This window comes from Buteo buteo, chromosome 2, assembly GCF_964188355.1.
Source record: "Buteo buteo chromosome 2, bButBut1.hap1.1, whole genome shotgun sequence".
In the NCBI taxonomy this organism is placed as follows: domain Eukaryota; kingdom Metazoa; phylum Chordata; class Aves; order Accipitriformes; family Accipitridae; genus Buteo; species Buteo buteo.
The window spans coordinates 71,828,757-71,854,607 of NC_134172.1; the positions used below are offsets into that span (position 1 = coordinate 71,828,757).

The 25,851-nt window shown below is 41.2% G+C and overlaps 1 protein-coding gene across 1 annotated transcript; it reads right to left on the minus strand.

Annotated features, from left to right (window-relative positions):
* Positions 1-8,627: 8,627 nt before the first annotated feature.
* ZFP64 (ZFP64 zinc finger protein) lies at positions 8,628-22,519 on the minus strand. Its single transcript, XM_075019537.1, has 6 exons — positions 22,390-22,519; positions 21,641-21,880; positions 20,103-20,264; positions 19,038-19,100; positions 18,192-18,443; positions 8,628-14,298 (listed from the first exon to the last, which is right to left on the minus strand). The coding sequence occupies exons 1-6, from the start codon at positions 22,445-22,447 to the stop codon at positions 12,998-13,000; spliced, it is 2,076 nt and encodes a 691-aa protein (XP_074875638.1). The 5' UTR covers positions 22,448-22,519; the 3' UTR covers positions 8,628-12,997.
* Between the last annotated feature and the right edge of the window lie 3,332 nt (positions 22,520-25,851).

Here is a 25,851-nt window from a genome sequence, read left to right on the forward strand (position 1 = left end):
AGCATAAAAGGGTATTTTAAAGTGCCAATAAAACCACTTAGCTTTTACAACACACTGCGTTTACTCCATTCCCCCTTCCTCCAAGAAAGCTTTTCTTTTGAACTAAGCAATTTATATATTGGGTCAGTGTTATAAAGTAGGTATTTATAGCAGATTTCAATGGAGTGGAAGCTGGAATAAAGGCAACTTGCTTTTAAATGCAGCACGGAGGCAACTTTGCATTGATAAGATTATCAACTGTTTGTACATAGAAGATGATGTGGTCACTGAGAGGCCTCACATTCTGTTTCTGTAACTGTAACCCAAATTATTTGGTTTTCTAACAGATAATTTATACTTCATTTTTTTCTTACACTCATTCAATGTCAGCTGAGCAACTTGTTCAACTATTAGGAGCTGAACTAAAGAATTTAGCTGATAACACTGTACTGTCTTCTTAATTTAATCCTTTTCTTTCCAAAAATCACAATAAATGCATCACCAGGCTAGTGATAAAAGCAACTCTAAGCTGTAGTATCACTACAAGATGATCACATACGCAGACAGTTGGCCATAACTTGTGCTTTGTAATGCCTCAGGATTGCATTTATCTTGGAAATCAGTTTGGTATTGATGGCATAACTCATCAGCCATGCTAACTAGCCCCTTACTGCCAAACTGCTCTCAATTGCCATAGTGATACCTTCTTCCTTCAGCTAGCTAGCTCACAGAAGCAGGACAGGGTGTCACACACAATTAGCGAACACCCAGATTTTTACCAAGCGTGAATACAGAAAATGATACACAGTGTTTAAACAGAGCATCTTTAAAATTAACAGGAATAGGGATTAAGTTTTTGGGAAGTTCCCTCCAAAGAAATTGTGTTTCGTAATTGTTTTCCCCTAATAACAATGCAGAAAGAAAGAGAGGAATATTCTTAAGTTTATGGTACAGTCTCCGTGTCTAAATATGAATGAAAATAGCGATAGTCTTTGTGATTTAAAGAAATTAACCGCTTTATAACATGGTTAGGTACAGAATGGAGAACCTTTGGATGAACTTGATTTTCTATATTAATTAATAATGCTTTAATGGTGGGTGTGTTTATTTTTGTTTGGTTTTTAATACTTGCTGTTACTTATCATAGTAAACAGCAGAACTGTGTGTGGGGTCTAGTTTTCCTTCAAATACAAAGTATTTCTATTTAACAAATGCAAAAACTAAATTCATCCAATGGAATGTGCAGATGCATGGCAAATAATAGAAATTTGCACATGCAAATAGACCAATTATGCATGCATGTGCCAACGGCTTGTGAAACAAATATTTGGAAACCTAACGCAGAGCAGGAAACTGGCATGTCAAAAAGGTAAAAGAACAAGTAAAGCAAACTAGTTTTTCTGTTTTCTTTTGTACTACTGCTAGTTTCTATACCAGTCACATGACCGAGCCTATTTTAACTAGGGATCTAACATAAAGCCTGGTGAAGTCAATGGAAAGATTCCTACAAAGTTCAGTGGCCACATGAATAATATATTCAGAGCTTAATATAGACAGAACTTTGTATTTCTCCACATGGATTTTATAGATCATACCTTTTCATATAAACTGGATTGATAGCTGGATTTATTATTAAAGACTTATCTACATGGGGAGAAAAAGAGGATTAATTCAAATTTAAATACTTTGCTGCAGCTGCTCTGTACTAGCTGGTGTTCAGTAACTCTGCAAAGAGCCAGCTGGGTTTTCATCCCTGAGTCACTGTCTCAGCATGGAGAGGTTTCCCTCAAAAAAACGCACCCAGCTCTTGTGCCAAGAATCCCCCACTCTTCGCTGCTGCCAGATCCTGCCCATCTCCTGCCTGCTCCCACGACACCAGGGACATTTACTACTACAGTGTCTGGAGGGGGTCAGGCTCAAAAAAATCCCGCAGCTTGAGTTCTCTCATGGCATAAGCCTTTTCATTTTGGGCCTTTTCAGTGCTATAGCTGATTGGGTGAGGTTCCTGGCTTTTTGGCTTTGTATATCCTGAGTAAATAAAAAATGAGGGAGTGAATTCAGCAGGGAGCATGTGTGAGGGTATGTGTCAGTTTTTATTAAACGTGCTTTATGCACTTTTCTTAATTTTGTATTGGAAGGAGGATACAGTTTCACTGGGGGTGGGCATCATCGCTAATTCATGGTCCTGCCCTGTAGGACTGAAGGATAAATAAAAGGCAGGTGGGCTTTTGCCCAGGTTTGATACCATTTTACTACAGTCAATGTGCTAGTCAGCCCTCTTGAGGGAGTTTGGGATTTATTGCAGAGGATTTATAGAGCTGAAGAAGTTTAAAAAAAAAAAAAAGAAAAAAGAAAAGAAAGAAGAAGAAAAAAGAAAAAGATAGGCTTAGATGACCTTTACTCTATTACACAGGAATATTGTGCCACTCTAGTGGAATTTAAACCTAATTTAAACAAAAGCATTCTCTTCCTTCAAAGGACTCGCTATTGAGACAGAAGTGCAAGGTCTGACCCCCCTCACCTTCCCTATCTGAAACATTTTGGATTTAGCTCAATGCCCAGAGGCTGACAAGTGCTGCTTACTCCTTCACGCGGGCACCAAGCATGGCTAACCAGCTCCATGATTAGGTTGGAGACATCAGCAAGGATCAGGTCCTACCAGGCTGTTGGTTTCATTGCTGCACATGGATGAGCTGTGCCAGGTGTTCTTACAGATGCAGCAGTACAAACCATCTTGAGTCCATAGACCTTATGGAGATGATTTCAGAAACTGATATGAAAAAGCAAGTAGAGGACAAGGGGCGGTTTTCACAGAGCGTGCCAGTCCCTTGTGGTGGCCCTTACTCAGGACAAATACCTTTTCTACTATCTCTTCATCACCAAGTATCCCAATTCTTTACCTTTCTATTTTTCTTTTCAATAGACAGACTTTCCTTGCTTGATCTCCTGATTCTCAGTGGCTTCTACACTGAGCATTTCCCCTTTTTGTCCCTTTTTTTTCTTCCTTTGAAAGTCTGGAAAATGCTGGACAGTGGCTAACTGGTATTCTTGAGTGTTTGGCCACTCAAGGACTATGCAGGAGAAAATGAGCAGTGAGTGTCTGTGGCTCAGTTTCCATGGCAACAAAGATTAAAAATGAGAAAAAGGCACCTGCTCAAAGTTGTTGAGATGTTTTAGAGATGAGGAATTCCTTATCCACCTTTTCTCTTGTGGCCTGTGGAAGCACAGCACAGGGACCAGCAGCACTTGCCCTGATGTTTAGCAGTAGTCAGCGGCTCAGTCTGAGATTACAGTTTGAGATCACAGCTCCTCTGCAACATATTTTAGCATGACTCAGAGAGGTAGCACTACTCACTGACCACAGCTTCAGAGCATTTTATGTAAGCATGGGGAGCAGATGGTGAGGTTGGCTAACAGGGTCAGAGTACCAGCTGTATCTGTAACCCTGTAAGCAGTTCTGGTGGTCAAGGGCTCATCGCTGACTCACACAAACAGCTCAACAACATGCTTAACCATTGCTCTGTAAGGAGTCCTGGAGCACATTAGAAATTAAACAAGACAGTGATGAAGTAAAAAACTTGAGTTACTTTTGGACATTTTATTTCAGTAGTTTTCTGTTGCGAAGAGCCTTTCCCCAGGGTTCCTGCCAATAGGATGGCATTAGCCACTTGCTCCATCCCCAATGACTGCTTTCCTCTCTCAGTGTGGTGCAGTTGGCGTGTGAATACGTCACTGCCATGACTGGGAGAGTCCCAAGCAGTTCAGGCAATGAAGCCAACAAAGATGCTAACTGTGATCAGATGGGAACACGTAAGGAAAGGGTAAGGCTTGGGGAAGGGGCCGAAGAGGCAAAGTAGCAATGGCAAAGCATGTGGGCTACCTCTGCAGGGTCCTCCAGGCTGCTGCGATTCAGTCATTCTACAGCAAAGATGACAAGCACATCATGGCTGAAGGAGCTCTCATCCTGAATGTCCTTTTATTGCCTCGCCTGTTTCCAAGATGAACGGTAGGTTGAAGCCTATACCCCCCTCACCGTGCCAAAATCCCAGCCAGCTCATAAAAGCGATGGGGCCGTTGGCACATTGCTGGGAAACTAGACTTCTGCCACCTTTGTTAGCTTTACCTTCATGCCACTTTGGTGATTCTTACAAGGTCTGCCGAAACCCAGACTCCACCTTCACCCCTCTAAGCAAAGAGCCCCAGGGCCAGCATAGCTCCTGTTCCCGTGCCCGAAAGGTAGAACTGCCCAGGTCCCAGTGGGAGCTGCAGCACCTCTCCCGTGCTGTGGGAAACCAGTGGGCAACCAAGGTGCCTTCCCACGCCATTGCCACCCGGCCTGCGACGAGGATTTAGCTGCAAATGTGAACTTGGTTTTCCAGAGAACTTCTCTGCTGTAGCTTCATCAAAAGACTGGCTTTACCCCGGTGCCTTCAGTGCTTTGAACTCTACTCCTGAATCCAAATGAAGCACAAATGGGAGCCATTGACACTGTACTGAACTTTTAAGGCTGACACGCTATTTAGCAACTTATTAATGCTAGATCTTTTGAGGAAAGTTTTCACTCACCATCCACTCTAAAGAGCTTTGTCAAACTGTAACCATTTTAATTTTACTACAATTGCCCCTGGAGGAGCTGGTGAAAGTTATACCAGCTGTACATTTATTTTACTGTTTTTACCTCCCTTTTTTCTGATCATCAGTCTGTCAAGGCTATCAAGATTTACATTTAAATGTAAAACTGGACTGTCCACCAAATAGCCTTTGAAGCTATTAGCTGTGAAAGATAATCAATTGGGAATGGGCCCCTGCAGAGCACTTTTCAAGCAGAGTCATCACCAAAAAGCAATTTTGCTGCCAGGCTTTTTTTTTTAAAGAAAAAAAATCATGAACATCCCTAGCCAATTAAAGTTACATCAATGGCTGATCTACATGATTTTACAACAAAAGCAAAATTTAACATTGTTTAGGCAAATTGATTCACATGATAAATTCTGAACTTTTTAGGAGGGACTAAGAAGCAAGGACTGGCAACTTTTTCATAACCCCCCAGCAACTGTAGATACTTAAACAGAATGATCCAATATACCGAGACATGAGGAAAAGCACTACTATTAAAGATAATAAACCTTACATCAGTCTCGTAAAAATTTAAAAACAAGGTACATTTTATCACCTCTTTTGCTTTACAACTTCAACATGGCATCTTACATTGTTGTTTTTCTAAAACTATGTCACCATTTATAGTCCCTGTCCTTTATTAGAATAAAAAAGCATGTTTCACAAAGAACTTTAATCTATTAATTATGACTGCTATGCATTATGCAGTTTAGCTTTATGCATTCCTGTTCTTTCAAATTTTCCTCTAGGCCATCATGAGATGTGACTATCTCCATTATCTATCTAGGTATTTGCATCTCGCTCATCACTGAGGTATCCAAGTTATTCTCATCTTCACAATATACTTCTGAGGTGCACGTCACCTTCTCCAGGTGGGGAATTCTACTACACTACTTTCACTACTACAGTGAAAACACTTATTACTAATAAAATAATTAAATATGGCCAGCAACAGTAAATGAAGGCACACTTTGGAAGTACGAAGTTAAGGAAAGGTGGGGGATAGATATTTTCTTTTAGAGAAAGGTGCAAATACAACCAAACACGAGGCATAACGGGGTGATGGCTCAGGGCTCGGAGACCCACCAGGAACACAGCCGACCTCTGTCACTTGGCCTTGCTCTGCCTCACCTGGCGCACGGGTTTCCAGTCTTGGCAAGCTTCCATTTTGTGATCAAAAGAAAAATGATAGAAAACTGTCTGAACAGCTCTGACCAACAGGGATACGCAGCCTAAGTCTGCTATGTAGGGCCAGCCTTTATTTTCAAATGCTGCCTATACAGATAGCACAAAGATTTTAACAGCTCTCCTTCATTCTGAAAGGTATCAACGGGAAACTCAAGCTGAAAATATCGGAGGTTTCTCCAAGGTTTTTTTTAGGTGTCTGTCACATCGGGTTTGATAAACTGAAAGATGTTCATGGCACAACATGTTGTTTCATCCAGGAGCAGAAGAAGGCATAAATGCATTCTCGTATCCATAAAAAATAACCAAACCAGAACAAACCCCCAAAACTCTACAGGTCCTCAGAAAATTATTTCTCAGATAATGTTCAACTTTTACTTACAAAATTCACCCATTCTATCACTAACCAAGAGCTTTTGCTTTCAGACTTTAAAAGCAAGTTTACATTAAGGTCTGAAACTAGGAACTTAGAGCAATCCCCACAACACCCTTGCCAAAGTTGAATCTGTAATAATACAAAATTCCTGTCTTTTATAGAGGCAAACCCAGCTCCTGAAGCCTATGGAATAAATTATCTGATATCACAGGTCACAGAATTCAGTGGCGTTACAGCAGCAGACCCTGAACACACGTGTTACTCTAATGGTATATAGCATTAAAAAAATCCAACTTTGCTTTGTCATGGACTGTTTTACCTCCCTACAACATTGTGGAGTCTCTGAAAGATGAAAGACAGCCATGTAACCAAATACTGTATGTTTTATGAGTCCTTCTCCGTGTCTAGCAACTGGAATAAAGACAAAGGCAGAACTGGATACCCGAGAGAGAAAAGAAAGCTTTTCCTGGGACAGACTTTTAATTCACAATGATACCTGAGACATTATTTCCTCAGGTCACTATAGAAACCTTTATCACCTTATGAAAGGTCATTGGGATAAGTGACAGGAGACATCAGCTTCTCTTAACAATATTGGTTTCTCTTCTTAAAATTTAAATAACAAGGCTAAAGATTTTCCGACTGGAGATGTAAAAGGCCATTAGAGTATCCAGTCAATATTCCTGAAATTATAGGATAGAAGCCTTTCCATTGAGGACACAGCAAATAGTTTTTATAGACACCAGAGCATCACATTGCAAAAAGGACAACTAACTATATTTTGACTGTGAACACAAATAAATAAGTGAAGAATCAGAAATAAGGAATAAAATAAATGTATCTAAAAAAGAAGCCTTTCCCCAGTTGTTTGTAATCTAGAGAAAAATGTCTTGGCATGCTTCTAACATTTTTAAAGAACAATTTAATACCCACAACAGAAGGTACTTTCCAGTGCAGCCAGTCAGATCATTATAGCAATAACTAGCTCTGCCAAAATGATTGGGAAATATTCTGATTATAATTTTTTAATTGCAAAACCCATGTGTATTCAATAGAAGTTTGGTTTTCCCCCAGATCCCAAAGGAGCTAGCTTTGGGCCAAGTTCTGCTGCTTTTAGGTCTCCTCTCATGTGAGGACTTGATCCCATTCACTCATCCAGGAGTGCTTCCTCGTGCATCTGCATATCCAGTAACCCCCCCTGTGCACGAGACAAATTGATGCTGGTTTTGAGCAGGAATCCGCCATTTTGATGCAAATGACAGTTAAAGTGTTTATCAAAACCACATAAAAGATACTAGAAACACTGATAGAAGGCTTAATCCAGAGTGCTGCTGGTTCATTGTTCAAACTCAACACTGGGTCTTTCTGGGGACATTGTGCAGGAGCTCACGCAGATAACTGCTACCCCAAAACACAATTAAAGGTGTTGAAGACAAAGAAGACAAATTTTTCTTTGGACTTTGGATTTTTTTCCTGCTGCATGTTTCTACCTCACAAAAACAGGAGGGAAAAGCACATTCTAGCAGGTCTTGCAGAGGATAAGCCTCTGCTCATGTGATACTTGGGTCTGGTTTTAAAAAGCTGTGTCATGGAGTAACAACAACAAAATCAAAAAAAGGTTGGGAAGGATACAAGAGCAGGGGCTTGATCTATTTGAAATGCATACAGGCTATGCACCACTGCTTGCTTAGTGTTCTGACTAACGTTCTTGCTCTGTTTAACCTCATTTCTTTAAGCAGTCAGAGATTCATATTCACAGAAGAGGGAGGACTGTAACACACTGTAACTTCAAAATGGGACTCCACAAGCAAATTGTGTAAAAAGCACAAGACACTGCAGAGAGCAAAACCTGCAAATGAATGTGTTGAAGGAAGCTAACCATGGAATATTTAGTTATCCATTTTCCTCTTAGTGCCAGTCCAGTGCAATGCAGCGTAAACATCATCCATTTTGTAACAAGTGAGCAGAAGTGAGAAGCACCCCCCAAGCAGCAGCCTGGGTAGCCAGGTTTGCTTGCTCTGTGCCACACACGCACCGTGGGGCTCAGTGCTTACCAGGCAGGGCTTGGAGATTGCCAGGCAGAACAAAATTCATCCAAATATTTTCTCCTGGGAAGAGACAACTTGCTACAGAGCTCTGAGGCTATGGCAGAACTCTAGGAAGGTATACGATTTATTTACCATGCGCTTGAAAGCAAGCAAGCTCTACAAGAGACACTTGTTATGAATTACCATGCTCTCTCAAGGGATAGTTCTGTTGATAACATGAAGAATGTATTAAATGAATATCAGAGATTAAAACAATCTGCTTCTGCCAGCTCCAAAACACAAAGAAAGACCATTACTGTCATACACAGAAATAAAGCCAGAATATTGGAACAGAAAATTGGAAAAAAAAATTGCCCCCACATTAGCCTTGGTTATCAGCTGTTTGGTTTGGTTTTTTTTTTTTTTTTTTTTTAGGGTGGAGGAAAGAAGTCTCTAGATTGTTCACTTAAACATAATGCAATCAGCTAAACAATGTTGAAGAAGCAGCCCTAAGCTCTGTCTATTCATTCACACCATTTTGTTATCTTTCCTGTTTATCTTAGAGGCACACATAGGACCAGAATGAAGGTTAGTCTTTACAATATGACAAATCTACTGGTTTCCTATTTTAGAAGGTAAACAAGGCTTTTTGTGAAACTGAAATGCAGATAACAGAGCTGTGTAACGTTAAGTGTGACATTAGATTGAACATGAGATTCCTGGACGTGGCGGTGCATCCCCTGGGTGCAGGTCTGTTGGCCAAGTGCAAACACAGATAAATTGCAATTCAAACCACCAGCTTTGTCAAAATCTCTTATTTTGTATCATTCTTGTAGTGCATGACAATTCTGCAGTTGCAAACTATGTACAAATTAAAATTAATTAACAAGGAGTAAAAAATGATCAGTTTAACATAAATTGTGAGATTACGTTCTGGCCACAAATGGGATCTTAACAGTAGAGGACTTTTTTTCTTTTAAATTATTATTTGTTGCTTTTTATCTTAAATGAAAATAAGATTTTTACAGCTAAGCTTTTTGTATCGTCTTATAAAAGTGGATATTGAAATGTTTTTACCAGGGAAAGAGTTAAAAGCAGGGAACTGTTTAACAGGAAACATATCAAGCAGAACAGACCACACTTAAAAGTTTATCTGGATCTCTAGCACCACCTGTAGATGATACAGAATACTTCACGCTCATGAAACCCTGCATATAGAATTCATTAACACCAACGAGCATATGGAAATTAATGTTACTTTTCAGTTGCCAAATTGTAGTACATTTGCACTTTCAAGTTTTCAGGCTTGGTACAATTTTCTACACCCGAAAGCTTGCCTATCGGCAGCTAGTCTAACTACCTCCAAACTTCTGTCTTAAAATAAGGGTACCACTCCTTTTGTGGGAACATAACAGCGACCAGCTCTAAACCTAGAGCAGCACATTTCCACCAGCTCCTGTCCCACCGCCAGGCAGAAGTTTCTTGTCCAGCTGGAGCACTTGGAAAGCTCCATCACTGGGGACTCCTGACATGCAAGTCCCTTAGTTGGGCTACTTAAACTCTGTACCTACATGGCTTGTAGAAATTAAAATTAAATAATTATCCTTGAGATTGCCAGCCTTCACAAAATCAACCAGCAGGAAGTATTGGGAACATGGCCTGTGAGCAAGCAGATACAGAGGCAGACTTACCAGTCACAAAACCAAGTATGTGAGGGCAGATCAATTTAGATTCTTCTGTCTAACAATAAAGGGAAAATATACAGTAACTGGTATTAAAACCTAGGTCACCAATGGACTGGTTAATCCTATTCAAAGACCTAGCACAGGTTTTGAAAGCTGAGAGTATGATTTGCTATCACCATTTGCATTGCTCAGCATTACAGTTTGGCAAAAACAAAAAAAAAGGAGTTGGAAGAAATCTCCTGCCTGACCTATCTCTGGTTTGATCTTGGTTGTAGTTTACCATCTACTTTGCTATGCTAGTGTAACTGTGGAGCAGTGCTGTAAACTGGACCACTGAGATGACCTGAAGGAGCCCCGGCTGCCTCTCCACGTCAAATAGACTTGAACTTCAACTGCACTGAACTTTCCCCAAGCTTGCTCTCCTGCAGCTCAGCTGCCCGTCAGCACACGGTCACAGCCTGTGCAGCTCAGCCCTGCCAGGCACTCGCACTCCTGGGGAAGCATCTCCTCCCCTGCGACGCCAGTGCTGCACGTAGTCTAGAACCCCTGTCAGCTGGGTGAAAAATGTGTATTTACTGTTACAGGACTGAAAGTGCCCAATCTTTCACTAGTGCTTACAATAACTATTGGCCCAGTGCACAGAAACACTGTACACAGCCTGATGGTATAGCTCATGCACATACGTACACATACATTTGGAGATGGGTTAATAGTGAAGAATCGCTACTATGCCATGCATTTTAATTCAAAGATAACAAAGTGTTTGATCTATGCTGCTCCAGTGATCATTTACAACCTGGGTATCAGGGACCACATATAATAACATCAAGCACTTACCTGTGATGTCTTTTATCTTCCAAGTGCTTTACAAGTAATATCAACACAGTTGAAATGTAATGATCAGGTCTGTGCTATAGGCACAACAACGAAACATGACTGGAGAGCCACAAAACAGCAACACCAGTGTTAAAATTCAAAGTATCTAGGCTTTCAATTTATTGTTCTCAATGAATGTTCTGCAGTGATCTAATTTATATAAAAATAGGTGTGCTCGGTGACTTGGAACTGGGTCTTGTCAGCTCCTTGAATCACCTATCTGCAGGGAAGAGATAATTAACAGGTGACAAACCTGTATCACCAGAAAAGTTGGAGAACAAGCGTAGGGAATAATAAACCCTGAAACACAACTGTCTGTGAACTTAGAACTTTTGCTTCATATTTCAATATGGCATGGGGCTAGGAAACAAGTCTTTAATAATGCCTTTTTAATGAAGCATTTATGAAGTTTCTCCCTCTAACTGGAGTGTGGTCTTTTCTGACATCCACAAATGTCAGGCACGCTGTCAGACAGTTCAAATCAAACCCCAGATTTTAAAACCAACGTTACTTGGAAGGGTTTTTTTGTTTTAAAAGAACATTAATTTAGAATCAAGGATTAGGAAGGCATAAGAGATATGGATCTTCAAAAATACTATTTCCCATAAATAATGAAGACAGCAATACTGAAGCAGTCAAGTTTAAACAACCCTTATTTAAAAAAAACCCTAAAGTCACATTTTCAAGAACAGCCTGTATGTCTGTACTTGTGAGTTATGACTGCATATCTTACTCGTCATTGTAAAGCAGGAAGCCTTACACTGTATGTAGAGTATGTACCACACAGAGGGAAGGAGTGGGAAGCACCCCCACATGCACAAAATAAAGGCTGTACAAACTAAAAATGTCAAACACGAGGCCTATTCAGAAAGTGGCCCTAATTATATAATCTTCATAAGTTTTCCAAGCATGTTTCTAGCACATAAAGCAACCATTCAATGTCTCCCACTAGCAAATAGTGTGAAATTTAACTTGACTTTGATTCCCCAAGAGGGAATCTCAGACCTAATTTTGGTAACAGTCTCTTTTCAGTCTTCATGTATGTTAACAATTGTCCTTGGGATGCTGTCTGGATGTGAAATGATCTCTGATTTTTGCAGATCCAGACGCCTACACAGCTGTCTATCTTCCCCAACTTGAGTCTGTTCTTTAACTAGATAGTTTGGTAGTGAAGATATTATTTGCAACTACTGCAAGAATGCTCACCAGATAGGACTAAAATATTGCATATTTCAAAATACAGCCTAGAATTCATGTGTTATAGAAACATGCATCACATACTGGTAAGTTACTACCTCATTGTGATCCAAACTGAATTTATGCTAGAGTTTCAGACCTTAGATTAGAATCTACTTTTTTATTTTAAATGGAATGAATTCTATCTTTTCCTTTTTCCCCTTTCACTTGAAAAAAACCAGAGGCAAAATGTAATGCACTTTTACCAACCGTGCAACTACAAACAGGCAGCATCAAAATAAAAACAAAATTTAAGTAGTGTTTGTAAAAAATATATTTGCAGTTGTTTTGTTCTTTAAAACACAGGTGCCTCTGACAGAGATCACTGTGCTGTATATATAATTTTCAATAGTGTTCTTGCTAACAAAGTTAGTTATTACTGATTGACAGACAAAATTCTTTTGTCTTCTAAGAAAGATCACCTGGTCTTCTGCATAAGCATTTCCAGATTAAGTGCCAGGTGCTAGCAACTTCCACAGATATTAAGGAATAGCCCCCTTAAACTTTACTAGGGCTGCATTAGACGCAGTAGTAGACATTTCTTACAGATCAACAATCAGCCAGGTGCAGTTAATGAATACATAGCATGTAATCGAAACAGACTTCACTTAAAAATATACTTCGGAATGGCTTGGACTATTACCTTTTTGCGTGTGCATGAAAGAACGAGCCTGCTGTGAAGGTAATTCATCGTAAGGTGAGGCTTTCTTATTTTAGCCAGCACAATACAAGGATCATATTCTGGGAAGCTTACTGCTTGGTGAAATTGTCAACAGTTGCTTTGATGCTCAGGTTTTACAAAGAACACAGCCTCCAATTTCAGTAGAGGCACATAAATATACACAGCCTTTTTCACATACAAGATGTTATGTTTCCATGTACAGACAAGTAAAATGTGTAAGTGGAAGGTATTTGGCTTTGTAGGACAAATCCTCATTCACTTATGTCCTATGCATTTCTGCTGAATTCAGCACTGCCTCTGAGACTGAAATTTGTTTAGTAATAGTACTTTGCGACTAATCTGGTATGGAGTCTGCTGGACATAGCAAAGCTGTATGGGCTCCACTTTGAATGATAGAATAGGTCTGCTTCGGGGCTTCTGTGTGAGAGGATGAAGAAAAGATAGGAGGAGGGGGAGCTGAAGTGGACACTGTTATGCTCTGACCTCCATCACTAACCACAGTCACTTCTGTTGCTCCTTCTTGTATCAAAGCATTAAGGCCTTCTAAGTCAGAGCAGCTGATTCCGGAGCTGGTGATGAAAGCTTGGTTTGCTGAAGCCTCATGACTGCCAACAGGAGCAGCAGGAATGAGAGTTTGATGTAAAGCACTTCCGTCGCTTTGGTCATGGGTTGTGAGAAGAACTGCTGGTTGTGCCACAGGCCCTGCTTCGCTTTGAGATATGGGAGGCGGAGGTGGTGCCAACAAACTGACTTGGCCCAGAAGCTGCAAGCGGCTGTTGGCCGAGAGGTCTTCTTGATTCTGGCTGACTAACGTAGGAGGCATGACATTCACGGACGCAGCCTGAACGATACTGTTAGTCTGAGGGACCTGGTGACCCACAATGATCTTGACCCTTCCCTCGTTGTATGGAGAAACCTGAGCAGCCTGAAGTGGGACCTGGAGGTGACTGACAGTAATTGGGGCACTGGTCTGCCGACTGGGATCCATCTGGAGCTGTAGAACAGCCAGTTCGTTATTTTTAGATCCATTATACATACTGTGCTGCTTCTTATGACTCCTGAGAGAATCTTCTCGGACAAAGGAAGCATCACACAGGTCACACTTAAATGCTTTCTTGGCGTCCAATTTGGCAACTTGCCTGGAGCCACCTTGCTTTGGCCTATCTCCTTCCTTCTTCTCCACTGTTTGCTTCTTGGTCTTGACTTTGTCACCATGAGCTTTCCTCACATGAGTCGTGAGGTTGCTCCGCTGCTTGGTATCAAAGCTGCAGAATTCACATTTGAAAGGACGATCTTTGCAATGAATTCGCTCGTGCACCTTCAGAGCTGCCTTGTTGGAGCAAGAGTAGTTGCACTCTGAGCACTTCACTGGTTGTTCAGGCTGATGAGTTCTTATGTGGTGCCGAAGGCTTGTTTTGTTTCCACACTGAAATTCACACTCTGGACACTTGAGAGTATTTTCCATGCTGTGCTTGATACGAATGTGTGATTTCAGATTTCCTTTCATGGCACACCGGACCTCACAGAACTCACATTTATAAGGTTTCTCACCAGAATGCACACGCATGTGCCTCTTCAAGTCTGAGTTGATTTTAAATTTAGCAGGACACATTTGGCATTGGAAAGGAGCATCTCCTGTCAACAAAAAACACAGTTCAAATCACAGATGAGACACCAAGATCCATTGGAGAGACCAATGCTATAATGAATTATGTACAGCTGACTTGCTCTAAATACCTGTAAACTCCCAACATATTTTCAAGATGTAGAGAACTTTAATGGCACAGTATTTATCACCTGGTGCATTTGGGTGCAAACTCTCCATGAACATGCCTGCCCACATCTGCTCCTTTTTGATGTCTGCATCTTATATTCTCCATTTTCAGTTCGTTTTATGTGTAGAACTGTTCAGTGTGCTTCAGATAAGTGACTGAAGTTTCTCCTTTGTCCCTTTTTAGCAACAGTATAACTCAACTAGTGTTTAAAATTAACAAAAATAAACACTGTAACTTTAACAGCTGCTATACTTTTGAAGTCTAAGAAAACAGCATAAAGACATTCAAGTCTTGGGTTATTACTACAAGATTTACAGGGAGGCTTGTAGGTTAACTTTAAGCCTAGGTAAATGGTAGGCTACTGCAGAAACAGATGCTTAATGGGCACCAGCCTTACTGCTCAACCATATATTCCTTACTGCCTTTCTTGTACATTTGTTCACATTGGTGAGTTAGATTAGTTGACAAGAAAAACTGATTACTTTTTTTGGCTTGGTTCATGTGGTGCAGCACAAATACTATTGCTGGCACAGGAAGGCAGTGGAAACTCTTTTCCAGAACATAGGGAGATGTAGGGACAAAAGTCCATACCTAGGTCAGTGTCAGGTGACTGCACAACCATAGGATTACTACAGCTATAGGAGACAGGAAAAAAAAAAAAAAAAAAAAAAAAAAAGAGGGATCACAGCTACATAACTGCAACTGGAAAAGACAAATGTGAGACTAATGAAACATGCATGCAAGTATGTGACTCTAGGGAAATGTGCTTACACAGAGAAGTAACATTAAGCTTTTGTTTTTCTGACATTACAGCAACCAAGAGATATTTGCACCATGTATCATACCTAATAATGTTCCACAGATCAATTCAAGAAAATCTAATATCGGTTTGTATTCTCACAATATCAGTTTGTACTCATGCAAACAGGTATAGAAAATATTCGTAAGTGCCTGGGGATTTTTTTGTTTGTTTTTTTTGTTTTTTTTTTTTTTTTTAGAGCAATGTTGATCCAGAAATCTAACACTCAACTGCAAGATCCTTGTAAGCCTATTTATGTCAGACTACCTACACGAATAACCATTTGAATTGCCTGGATCTAAACCACTATTTTGCATTTTCTTTATTTGCAGGCTTGTGTCACAACATGTATGACCAAATTAAGCTGTAGCTCTGTTTAGTCCATAATCAATTCCAGGGTAAAGACCAGTGACTCCACTCTGAAGTAATTAAAAAAAAATCCAAAGCAAACCTACCAACCCAACTAAATAACTGTTCACTTTTTTTCTTTAATCTAAATATGTAGTTCTCTAAAATACCTAACCATGAAGTCTTTAGGTAGGTATTATTTTGAAAAACTGGAAGAATTGCGTCATTAGGTTCTAAGATACCCTTGGTGGGGGAAGGAAAAAGAGAGTGTACTTACTTCAGCAAGCATTTATCTTCTTTAATAATCAAACTGCAAATGGCTGATTTATTTTATAAGTTAATATTTTATAGAGTTTTTGATAGCTGTATAATTTTGCATAATTTGCTTATCCAGCTACATATGTCATAGGTTTAGCTACATATTTTTCAAATCAAGTTGTGGCCTACTGTGCTAATCCATGTATCTGTTTAATAATTGAGATACATGGTACATTATCTATATTAAACAGATTTTATTAATGAAGATGCACTGTTTGTTCATGTAGTTTATTTTACAGTCTCAATTGCATACTCAGCTACTGAATTTTTATCTACTTTGCTGATGAAGGCACAGTACATATTTCAATGACTTAATTTTCACATACAGGGTAGCACAATATGTGAAAATGAATTAGTAATTTTACTGAATGTAGCTAAGTATGTTGGTTCAGTTTATTTAAAGAGTAGTCTATTACTTATATTTCTTTACATTTCTGTCCATACCTAATTGACACTGACAGAATATAGCTTAAAAAAAAAAGTGAGTGTCTGATCCTGGAATTACTAGTTGTAAGAGTAGTTTTACTCAAATTAACAGGAAACTGGTCTTAGATGACTAGTTCAACAAGTAATGCTATGTAGATGATCTCACTCAGAGCAATGTAGATTACACTCACCTTCTAGAGAATGACTAATTTAATTCCAGTAAGCAATATATTCTACATACCAGTCTCACTAGTCTTACTTTTCTCCTAAAATTGGCTGTGTGCATAACAGCTTTGTAGCCTAACAAGGATGAAATGATTACTTTGAAAATTCTTGTGCCTCCTTCCAGTGAATCAAAGAAAAAAGTCATTTTGCAAAAGAGGATTTATTTTGGAGAAATGGAAGAGACAACAAAACTAAAGACTTGAATTTTAGCATAATTCCATTGCCTAAGATACAACAGACTGATCTGCCAAAACTAAAGAAGGAAGCCTAAAACCCCTTCCCAACTACTGCAGTATTTAATGCCACAAAAATCTAACTACTGGAAATACAAGAGAACCGTGATCATTCATAGGTTCTCCCACAGCCAAAATCAGAGCATATCTGCCCATGTACATAAATGCACAAGTATGCACGCTCTTATATGACACTGGGAAAATGCAATACCATATTTTCTGACTAGTGTTTACTTACAGATAACTTCTCGTAACAACCCATACTATTTTGACTGACCATCGCATCTTCTTACATAGCAATCGAAAGAGGGAAACTTGCAAGACCACTGCCTGACAGTCCTGCCTGTTCCATCACAGCAGATTTGTGAAGTATAAAAGATTCTTTTCTGCTAGAGACAGATTGGTTTAACCCTCCCCTCCTTCACAATGCACAAGGGATTTCTTTCTTATCTACTCAAAATAAATCCCATCTTGCACACATCTGAACTAATGTTGTTTAGTACTCGAATTCAGAATCAGATGTAGGATAGGTTCAAAGCTAATCTAGTAATCACTGAACCATAACCACCTTGCAGCTAAAATTCACAGAACTAATCAAATGTATAAAAGACAACACAGAAACTAATCCAGTACCCTGGATTAGGTGAAAAACAACATACAAAAGACAACTGTACAAAGACAACTGTACAGCAGTACCTTTACAGCAAATCTCTTCTAGGAACAATCCATAAAAGAGAAATCTGATTAAAATGAAACTTAGGCAAATAATGCAAATATAAAATGATACAATGTTTATAAGCCTGGAGGCTAAAGCTTTCTATCCATAGAGAAAAAATTATATGGGCAGCATATCGTTCTGGCTGCTCACGCTATGCTGTTAATGTCCATGAGTCTGCACATGGAAGGTACCACAAAGAAAGGTCAAAAAAAGATGTAACTTAAATTGCTAATTACTTGCTAATTTACTGATGCAAGAAAATTTAAGCTATGCAGCTGAGGTTTGCACTGATATAACTAGTTCAATTAAAGTAATTTCAGTGTTTCTAATATAGTGGACCAGATCTGAGAGACACAGATAGGAACCTAGATACTCTTAAACAATCAATCAAGCAATTAGATCCTTCAGTTCTACTGGTTTGAGAACATCTAATAGGCAGTTTCAGAATCAATTTAGAAGAAAATCTACGAAGAGTCAGATCTGTCTTCTGATTGCTTCCAGGTATTTTTAGTAGAGCTGTATTGCCCTGCTAGATTCTATGCCCAAGAAATTCGCAGAAGCTGGATGCCTAGGTGCTTTTGAGAATTCGAATAGGCCGTTTCTGGCATCTTGACACCTGTATACCTTTTAAAATCTTCCCTATGACCTTCAAACCTTTACAGATCTGAATTTTAGTATAAACTTACCTGTGTGGGATCTGAGATGTACAGTTAGCTGGCTAGAGTTGCGGCTTGCATAAGGACAGATCTGGCATTTAAAAGGACGCTCATTGGAGTGAATGCGCTGGTGCTTGTTGAGACTGCTGCTGTCAGCAGCTGCATAGTCACAGTGTTTACATTTGTAAGGCTTCACCCCAGTATGAGAACGCATATGCATCTTCAGCTTATCTTTACGACTAAAACATTTGTTGCAAACTTCACATTTATGGGGCTTGTCTCCTGAAACAAACAGAAGAGCATCAACACATCAAAAATTTTTGCAACATAAGGGTATTGTTGCAATTAAAAAAAAAAAAAAAGCACACACTAAACACTTAGCAGAAACGGGGCTAGTTTTCAAAAGCTGGACATTGGATTTCAGCAGCCATCCTATCAGCCAAGAACTCTTCTATGCTCCAGAAGGCTGCATGCACAAGTACAACAAATATAACCCTTTGGAACTTTCTCCCTTTAAAACTCTGAAATTGCAGTTTAGGGGGAAAGGAGGTGAAATGTTGGAATCATTGTTCCATATGAAGAATAAACTAGGTTTATGCACTACCACCACACTGCACCCTGATAAACATGTGATCTGCACCTTAGAAATTTAACTGTGCCTTAAATCAATGTACAGTGTTCATGTTTCATAGCTGAGTGCTACCGCCCATAGAGAGACATGGCCTACCCAAAAAGGGCAATTCCCCAGGCAGAGACAACTACAATACTAGAATGTACAGACATTCTATAGATATTCTATTTTGTAGTAAAATACCTTTTGGCAAAAAGCCAAAAGGAGGAAATCAATCAAAACCAAAATATAGCAACTGTATAGACCTGTGTGTGTTCGTAGATGACGTTCCATATCCTTCATGCCATAGGAAGTCTTGAACTGGCAACCTGAAAATGGTAAGATTAAGATCATTAAATTCAAGGAAAATCTACAAAAATAATAAAAATATACTACCATATTCTGGGAATTATGTTTATTTTCAAGAACATTTTCTTTAAAATTCAGTATTAACAGAAAAAGAATTCCCCATCCTGTTTACTCACATCTATTTAAAATAGTGACCGGCTTACTTATGAATAGTTTTCTAACGCTTCCCCTAGGAGGCAATTCACTCTCTACATTACCGTTTTCTGTAAGCTTTGAAACAAATTCTCTGGAATCTCTGCCTAGGATTTGAGATGCTCTTTACAGTACACAGGGGATGCTGGGGGAACTAATTAATTCCACATATGACTTCAAGTTAGTGCAATTGGGAACTCAGGTAACAGCTCTCCATTCAGGAATTCTATCCAAGTGGAGAGCGCTACAGTTTTAGAGCATGGAAATGAATGCTAAGCATTTGAAATATGCCTTTCAAATGAAGGCAAGCTTGCAAAGAGATACTGTAACTTTTGCTACCGTTAACACGACTACTCATCTACACGGCTGCCTCTGCACAGGTTTTCTGCATATTGCATGGTTTTTACTCATTAAGGTCTCCAAATACTTCAGTTCAATCCATCCTTATAAAAATGCTAACTGACTAAAGACAAAACATATAATGCAAAATGCATGTATATTTCTCATGTACAACAATGGTGGTTAGCAAAAAGGTAACAAGATTCTGCTTTTACATTGCTACCAATATGGGCATAGGCCAATATCTATAAGCAAACCCACTGCAGCATAGCAGAGTATACCACAGTATAGGACCAAAATCTAAGCACGTGAAATCAATAGCAAAACTACTACTGGCATCAACGGTAGTACATCACACCTTTCATAAGTAGGTTGCTTTCCAGGTTCTGCACATCTTAACTGTTTAAGACAGACAGAGCTACTGTGCATACCACTATACGAAACCTGTCAATTTTAAAATGAAAAGGAAGAAGGTATAGTCCACATCTTACCTGGATAGCAGCAGTTTAGTTTCTTCTGTGTAAGTGAGGAAGTGGATTTTCTTGAACGTGCTTTTGGTGGTGTAGAGACGATAGCAGCAGTTGGAGGCTCACTGCTCTCACTGGGCAGGTACGTTTGATAGCCATGCTCAAAAACAAACTCTGGTGCAGAAACTAAACACAAAGAAGAGCTTAAATTTGAGAACATTAACTTCTTCAATCAGAAAAATCTAATTCTTTTCTATTTTCATTAATTCCTTCTCTATTCTGTTTTTTCCAGCAACATTCTGTTCCTGGGTTCCTACTCACCTGGGGGAGGGGGAAAGGAAAAAGACTTTTCTCTCCCTTGCTATTCTGCTGTCAGTGAAAATTCTGTCAAGACCTGATGAGCCACGCTGAACTTAATACAACCCTATGTAGACCTGCTTGTGTCCCTTTGAATCCTACCTGACTGCACTGTTAGTTTCTTCAGAAGTTCATTTTTTTTCTGATGCCTGTCCAGGTCTTACATTAACAAAGGTATGTTTGTTTTTCAACAGTGGCTATGCTACAGCCCAAAGGAGAAATAAGTCGAATTACTTACACGGCAAATGTTGTCAAAAAAGGCATCATGTAAACAATTTTTTTAAAAATTGTTAAAAAAGTTCAGCCTCTTTCAACTACACTGTTTTAAGCTGTTACTCACAAGAATAACAGCTGAAACTATCTCAGCCAAAGTAGCAGCTTTTAAATCAATTAAACAACGCTATTATACCCCAAAAGGGCAGAAGGATATAACTGCCCTCATTTTAAAGATGAGTAAATATGAAGCAGAAAAATGACTCATCCAAAACCCACACTGAGTTGAGGGATTATAATACAAAAATTCCTGGAAGTGAGCCCTGCATTCGGTTTGTTTCACTGCTCTTCCAGATTCTCTGCCCTAATCTGTCTATTCAAATTAAAGTCAAATAATTTGGATTTTAGTAAGGTCCCAGACCAAAATAAAATAAAACTATATATAGAAGGGCAAACCTTCACAAACGGAACAAAATTCTAGTTTTATTTAAATGTCTCCAGGATCAGGACCTCACTTGAGCCTTCACATAGGCAGAAATTTTGAGTAATATTTTTCCTGCCAATTAGTTATGGGAGCAATGTTAGGGAATGCAGTGTTCTCACATAAAAAGGCCTGGATTGGCGCCCGACAGCAATTCTGTGTCTGTTTTTCATCAAGAGCACTCTTAAAATGCATCGTAATTTGATTATTTTTCGTAAGTATTGACAATTTTAATTAGTTTGCGCAAGTTGGTTATACAACACTGAAGCGAGTCTCTAAGCGAACTCGTATCTCCATTAGCAAATTCAGTAACTGCGGTCATACCAAAACCAAGGAGGCAGCACGCCACTTTTTTTTCTTCCTTTGCTTGCAGGTACGTGACGACTAATCTGAAAACTGTTATTTTAGCTCAGCGCGACGGGGACGGTCTGCACGAGCAGAGGGCTATGTAACGCTGCCACTTTGCAGGAGTCGAGTGCTTTCAAGCTCCTGGTACGTAAGACCGCGGTACCTGTGATGGTTTGGGTCTCCGAAGCGATGGTCCTGGTCGTCGTTTGTGCCTGTGTCGACGGCACCGTTTCTTCCGACACAAACTGGACCGTACTGGTGGCCCCGGCTGTGGCACTAGTGAGCTGGCAACCGCTTTGCTTGTGCCCAACGAAGGCATCGAGGTTATTGAACTGCTGCTTGCAGATGCCACAAATGTGGATGTCGGGGGTGAGCTCCACCAGCACGGTGGTGCCGCCGGGAACTGTGGAAAACACCACCAGGGTCAACAACTCGGTTTTGAGAAAACGGGAACGGGTGAAGCCCCGCTAACTGACACACCGACCCCCCGCTGACCAAACGCCCCGGCCGCGGGGCAGCCCCTCAGGGCCCTGCCTGGAGCTGTGGGGGTCAATTAAGGCGCTGCGGGGCACCCGGGGAGGGCGGGCTGCCGGCCCCGAAGGTCTCAGGGTCCCACGGGGGGGTCCCCAGCGGCCTGGCTCCACACAGCTTGCCCGGTGGCCACCGCCCCGGGCCCCACCGCCCGGCCGGGCCCGCAGCCCCTCACCGCCTGCGCGGCCACGGCGCTCACCCAGATTCCCGGGTTCCCCCCCCCCCACCCGCCCCCCCCCAGCCAGGTTCCCGGGCTCCGCTCCCGCCTAGTTTCATGCACTACTCAGGTTTCGGGGCCTGCCCAGGCCCCGGCTCAATTCGGCTTAACCGCCGCGCGGGCCCCGGAGCGCGCATAGCCCGCTGGCGCGCAGCGGCACTTACACTGCACGGGGCCGGGGAAAGCCGGCGCCGCCCCCCCGCCTCCGCCGCCGGGGTTCATGGCGGCAGCGAGCCCCGCACGCCTCCTCCGCCACCTGCAAGGGGCTTTTTACCGACGGGGAACCTCTTCCCCCCCCCCCCCCTCCCGCGCCTCTCGGCTGCCGAGCGAGGGCGGATGTGGAGGAGCCGAGCATGCTCAGTGGCGGCGCCGAGGCTGCGGCTGCCCTCACCTACCGGCGGGCTGAGGGCTCCCGCCGCTGGCTCCCCCCGCCTCGCCTTAGCTGCCTCTCGCCTGGGCCGCCCCGGAGCAGGAACCTTCCTGACAAGCCAAACCGCCGTTATTAAACCCTCCGGCCGCCGAAGCGAGGCCCCTGCGTTCTCCCGTGGGCGCCCTCGCTGTGGAGCGGGTGGCTGCTCGGGCCCGGCGCTGAGGGAGCCGTGGCGGTAGCGGGGCTGAGGCCTCACGCGTGCCTCAGCCTGCTTCCCACTAAGGCCTTAATCCTAAATTAGAGCTTTAATTTGTCTAGCAGTGCTTGCGGGAGCTTGGCAGCGGGTTAGGGCTGACGCGGGGATTAAATCTTGGGGTAGTCGAAGCAGTGAAAACCAGCCTTAGGTTTTGGCTTTTTCTTTGGGGTCCTATTGCTGGTCTTCCTGTGAAATCATGTTTATTGCTAGCACAACACTAAGAACTCCGCAGAGAACCAAACCGGTTGCGCGGGCATAATTGCCAGAAAACCGCTCTGATATTCCCGCTCTTTTTGCCAATCTTGCTTTTCAAGACCTCTCGTCTTACAGGCCATTTGGCTTCCACGTGCCCTCAACCTTTCCTTCAGTCACGCTCACCCCAAATCTCAAAGATAATTTCATTTATAGTGCCGAATAAGAATCTGATACCCACGGAAGTTACTGGAAAGCCTCTCTGTTGTTTGAGTGGGTTTCTGGATATACGCCTCAGTGTGCATTACAGGCAGATAGTGTTCCTCTTGCTTAGGGTTGGAGAAAACTTTCCTGTAGGATGACACCCCTTTTTAGGGGGGATTGACATGTTTTGTGCCAAGTATGTTTACTGCTTTGCAGCAACAAACTGGCTGAGCTTTTTCAGAGTGCCAGCTCACTGAAAGTTATGTTGCTTTGCCCTATATTAAAAATGCAGCTCTTCAGGAAAGACCCACAGCATTATACATAGACTGAGTAGAAAATGGAAATTCGGAAGTCAGATGGCCTTTGCTTTGGGTAGATGCCTTTTCCTACTTGAATTTAACCAAGCTGTAAGACCATCCATTTGCATGTGATCGGTGAAGACTCAGTGTTTGGCAGCTGAAGCCTGACAGACATATTCCATCTATGCGCACTTAGTTCAGGTTCCTGCTACCTTTAGACTTGTGTTAGGCACCGATATTTCTTCTGTGCTCTGGGGAGTGCACAGCAGTGGGGAGGAAAACACTTACTTGGTGATGCAGGGGTAAAGTGGCTGCAGAGGGAAGAAAATGGACTAACATGGGTAACTGAAGATCATATAATGTGGATGAACATGAATGGGAAAACAAACTATTAATTCTGCTTTCTCCTTGTGAATTTGATTTTGTTGCTGAATGCTTTTATAGCTGTGTAGAGGTAACGGTGTATTCATTAATAAATGCAGAATAGTTTGTGTATGCACTAAACATACCCAGAATTTCAGATGCCAGTTCATATTACACTTGAAGTTTTATTTTCCTGGGAAAGTGGTGTCTGCTTGACATTTCCGTTGACCCATTTTGCCAAAACAATATAGCACAGACATGGGATTGTTAGGGGGCCAAGATAAGACACAAAAGGTGATAATCCTAGTTCCGGCCTTTGAAACCTGCTAACTGTGTTCAATAGCACGTCATAGTGCTGGTTGCAAGGATCAAATTTAGAGCACTTCAAGACCTCAGGTATATTTTAATCCAATTTTAGATTAAAAGTTTGATTAACACATTAAAATATGAAGAAGGAAACCACATAAACTCCACACGATGCATAGTGAATGTGGAACATTACTAGGAGTTTCAAAATTTATTTGGAATCCCCCCTCTCCTCCAAAATAATAAAAATTAAGGAATTTACATTGATTCTGGAAATATAGATGGTTTTATGTTAGCATGGCTACACAGCCAGTACCTACAAAGCATAGCACAGAAATAAGAATATAGTTAGTGCTGATGAGACTGTTTGGGGAATATATCCAAAAGAAATTATATCTTAGAGTAAGAGTAATCAACCCAAATCTATTTTTTCCGCAGTATAGATAGAGCTGTAGAACCGAAAGCTGACTTTTAACTCATTTTGCTGTTTTTTCCAGAACACTATGACCCATTTCCAAAGCTGACAGAGTGTCTGCCTGTCTGTCTATCCACCAGTTATAGTTGCAGTCACAGGTGTACTTTGGAGTACAGCATAACTTATTTTTATTTATTTCTCCCTTGGTTTAATGCCTTTTCATTAGAATACAAGCCTGCTTGACTTGATTAGAAGAGAATAGGCATTGTGTTTTTTTAAAGTGAATTTTCACTTATCCAAGGACCTGTAATGACAGTTAGGCAGGCTATGTGACCCCTTTTGACTGCCAGAACAAATACAGCAGGGAAAGAGTATTGCAGCCCTACTCACTGATGTGCTTGCTCCTTCAGACTGGGTGTCAGGCTAACAAAATTGATACAGGGATGGTCTGAGGTTGCACTACTGAGTCACATATGAATGGTTTTGTGTCTGGTGCATTACCAGCTCTTTTAGAAACATTTGCTACATTCTTCAAATGGACTCTATTAACGAGATGTGTTAAATTAACTTACAGGAAAAGATTCAGAGCTAACTGTACTGCTGCAACTGGCATCTGAAAGAGGAATTCCCTCCACCCCTTCCATCATTCGTTCCAGCTGTCTTGCAAAAAGCGCTTGATCACTAGCAAACTGAACTGCTTAGTTTGCTGTGCTGGCAAGGGCTGAAGGCAGTTGGAAGGAAAGTGCTAGTCTTGGACTGCTCTTGGGTTGTTCTTCCCATCTCTGGTATTTCCCAGCATGCTGCAAATACAGCTCGGCTAGGAATCTTCAGGTTTTTTCATTGGGGGAAGAGGAGGTGGGGCCAAATTCATGCTTTTCATAAGGATGTATGAATTTTGATAATGACTGTGCTGGGAAAAGTTTTTCAGGTCCAAGCAGCTATGTGTGGTTAAAACCAGAGAGAGAAAGGCACCTGCACAAGAAGAACCAGTAGCTTGCAGTGCAGGTGCCTGTGGTTCAAGTCCTTGGCCTTTTGTAGCTTAAGGGAATATTAACTGTCAAATCACTCACTCTCTGGGTTTTGTTTTGCTTTTGTTTTACACATATGGTTAGAAGAAGGAAATACAGTCAATAGGCAGTGAGTTCAACCTAATGCAGAGCTTGATATATTTTAAAATGCCTCATGTCTTTGGGATAACAGCCACCTTCAGATCTACTGCTA

What these genes read in the sequence shown, in the direction of transcription:
- ZFP64 (XM_075019537.1), bottom strand. Translation starts at nt 22,447, where the DNA reads ATGAACCCCGGCGGCGGAGGCGGGGGGGCGGCGCCGGCTTTCCCCGGC. An exon ending in TTTCCCCGGCCCCGTGCAGT is followed by an intron (nt 21,881 to 22,389) that starts GTAAGTGCCGCT and finishes TGTTTTCCACAG; the next exon opens with TTCCCGGCGGCACCACCGTG. An exon ending in TCATCTACGAACACACACAG is followed by an intron (nt 18,444 to 19,037) that starts GTCTATACAGTT and finishes TGTTTGTTTCAG; the next exon opens with GAGACAAGCCCCATAAATGT.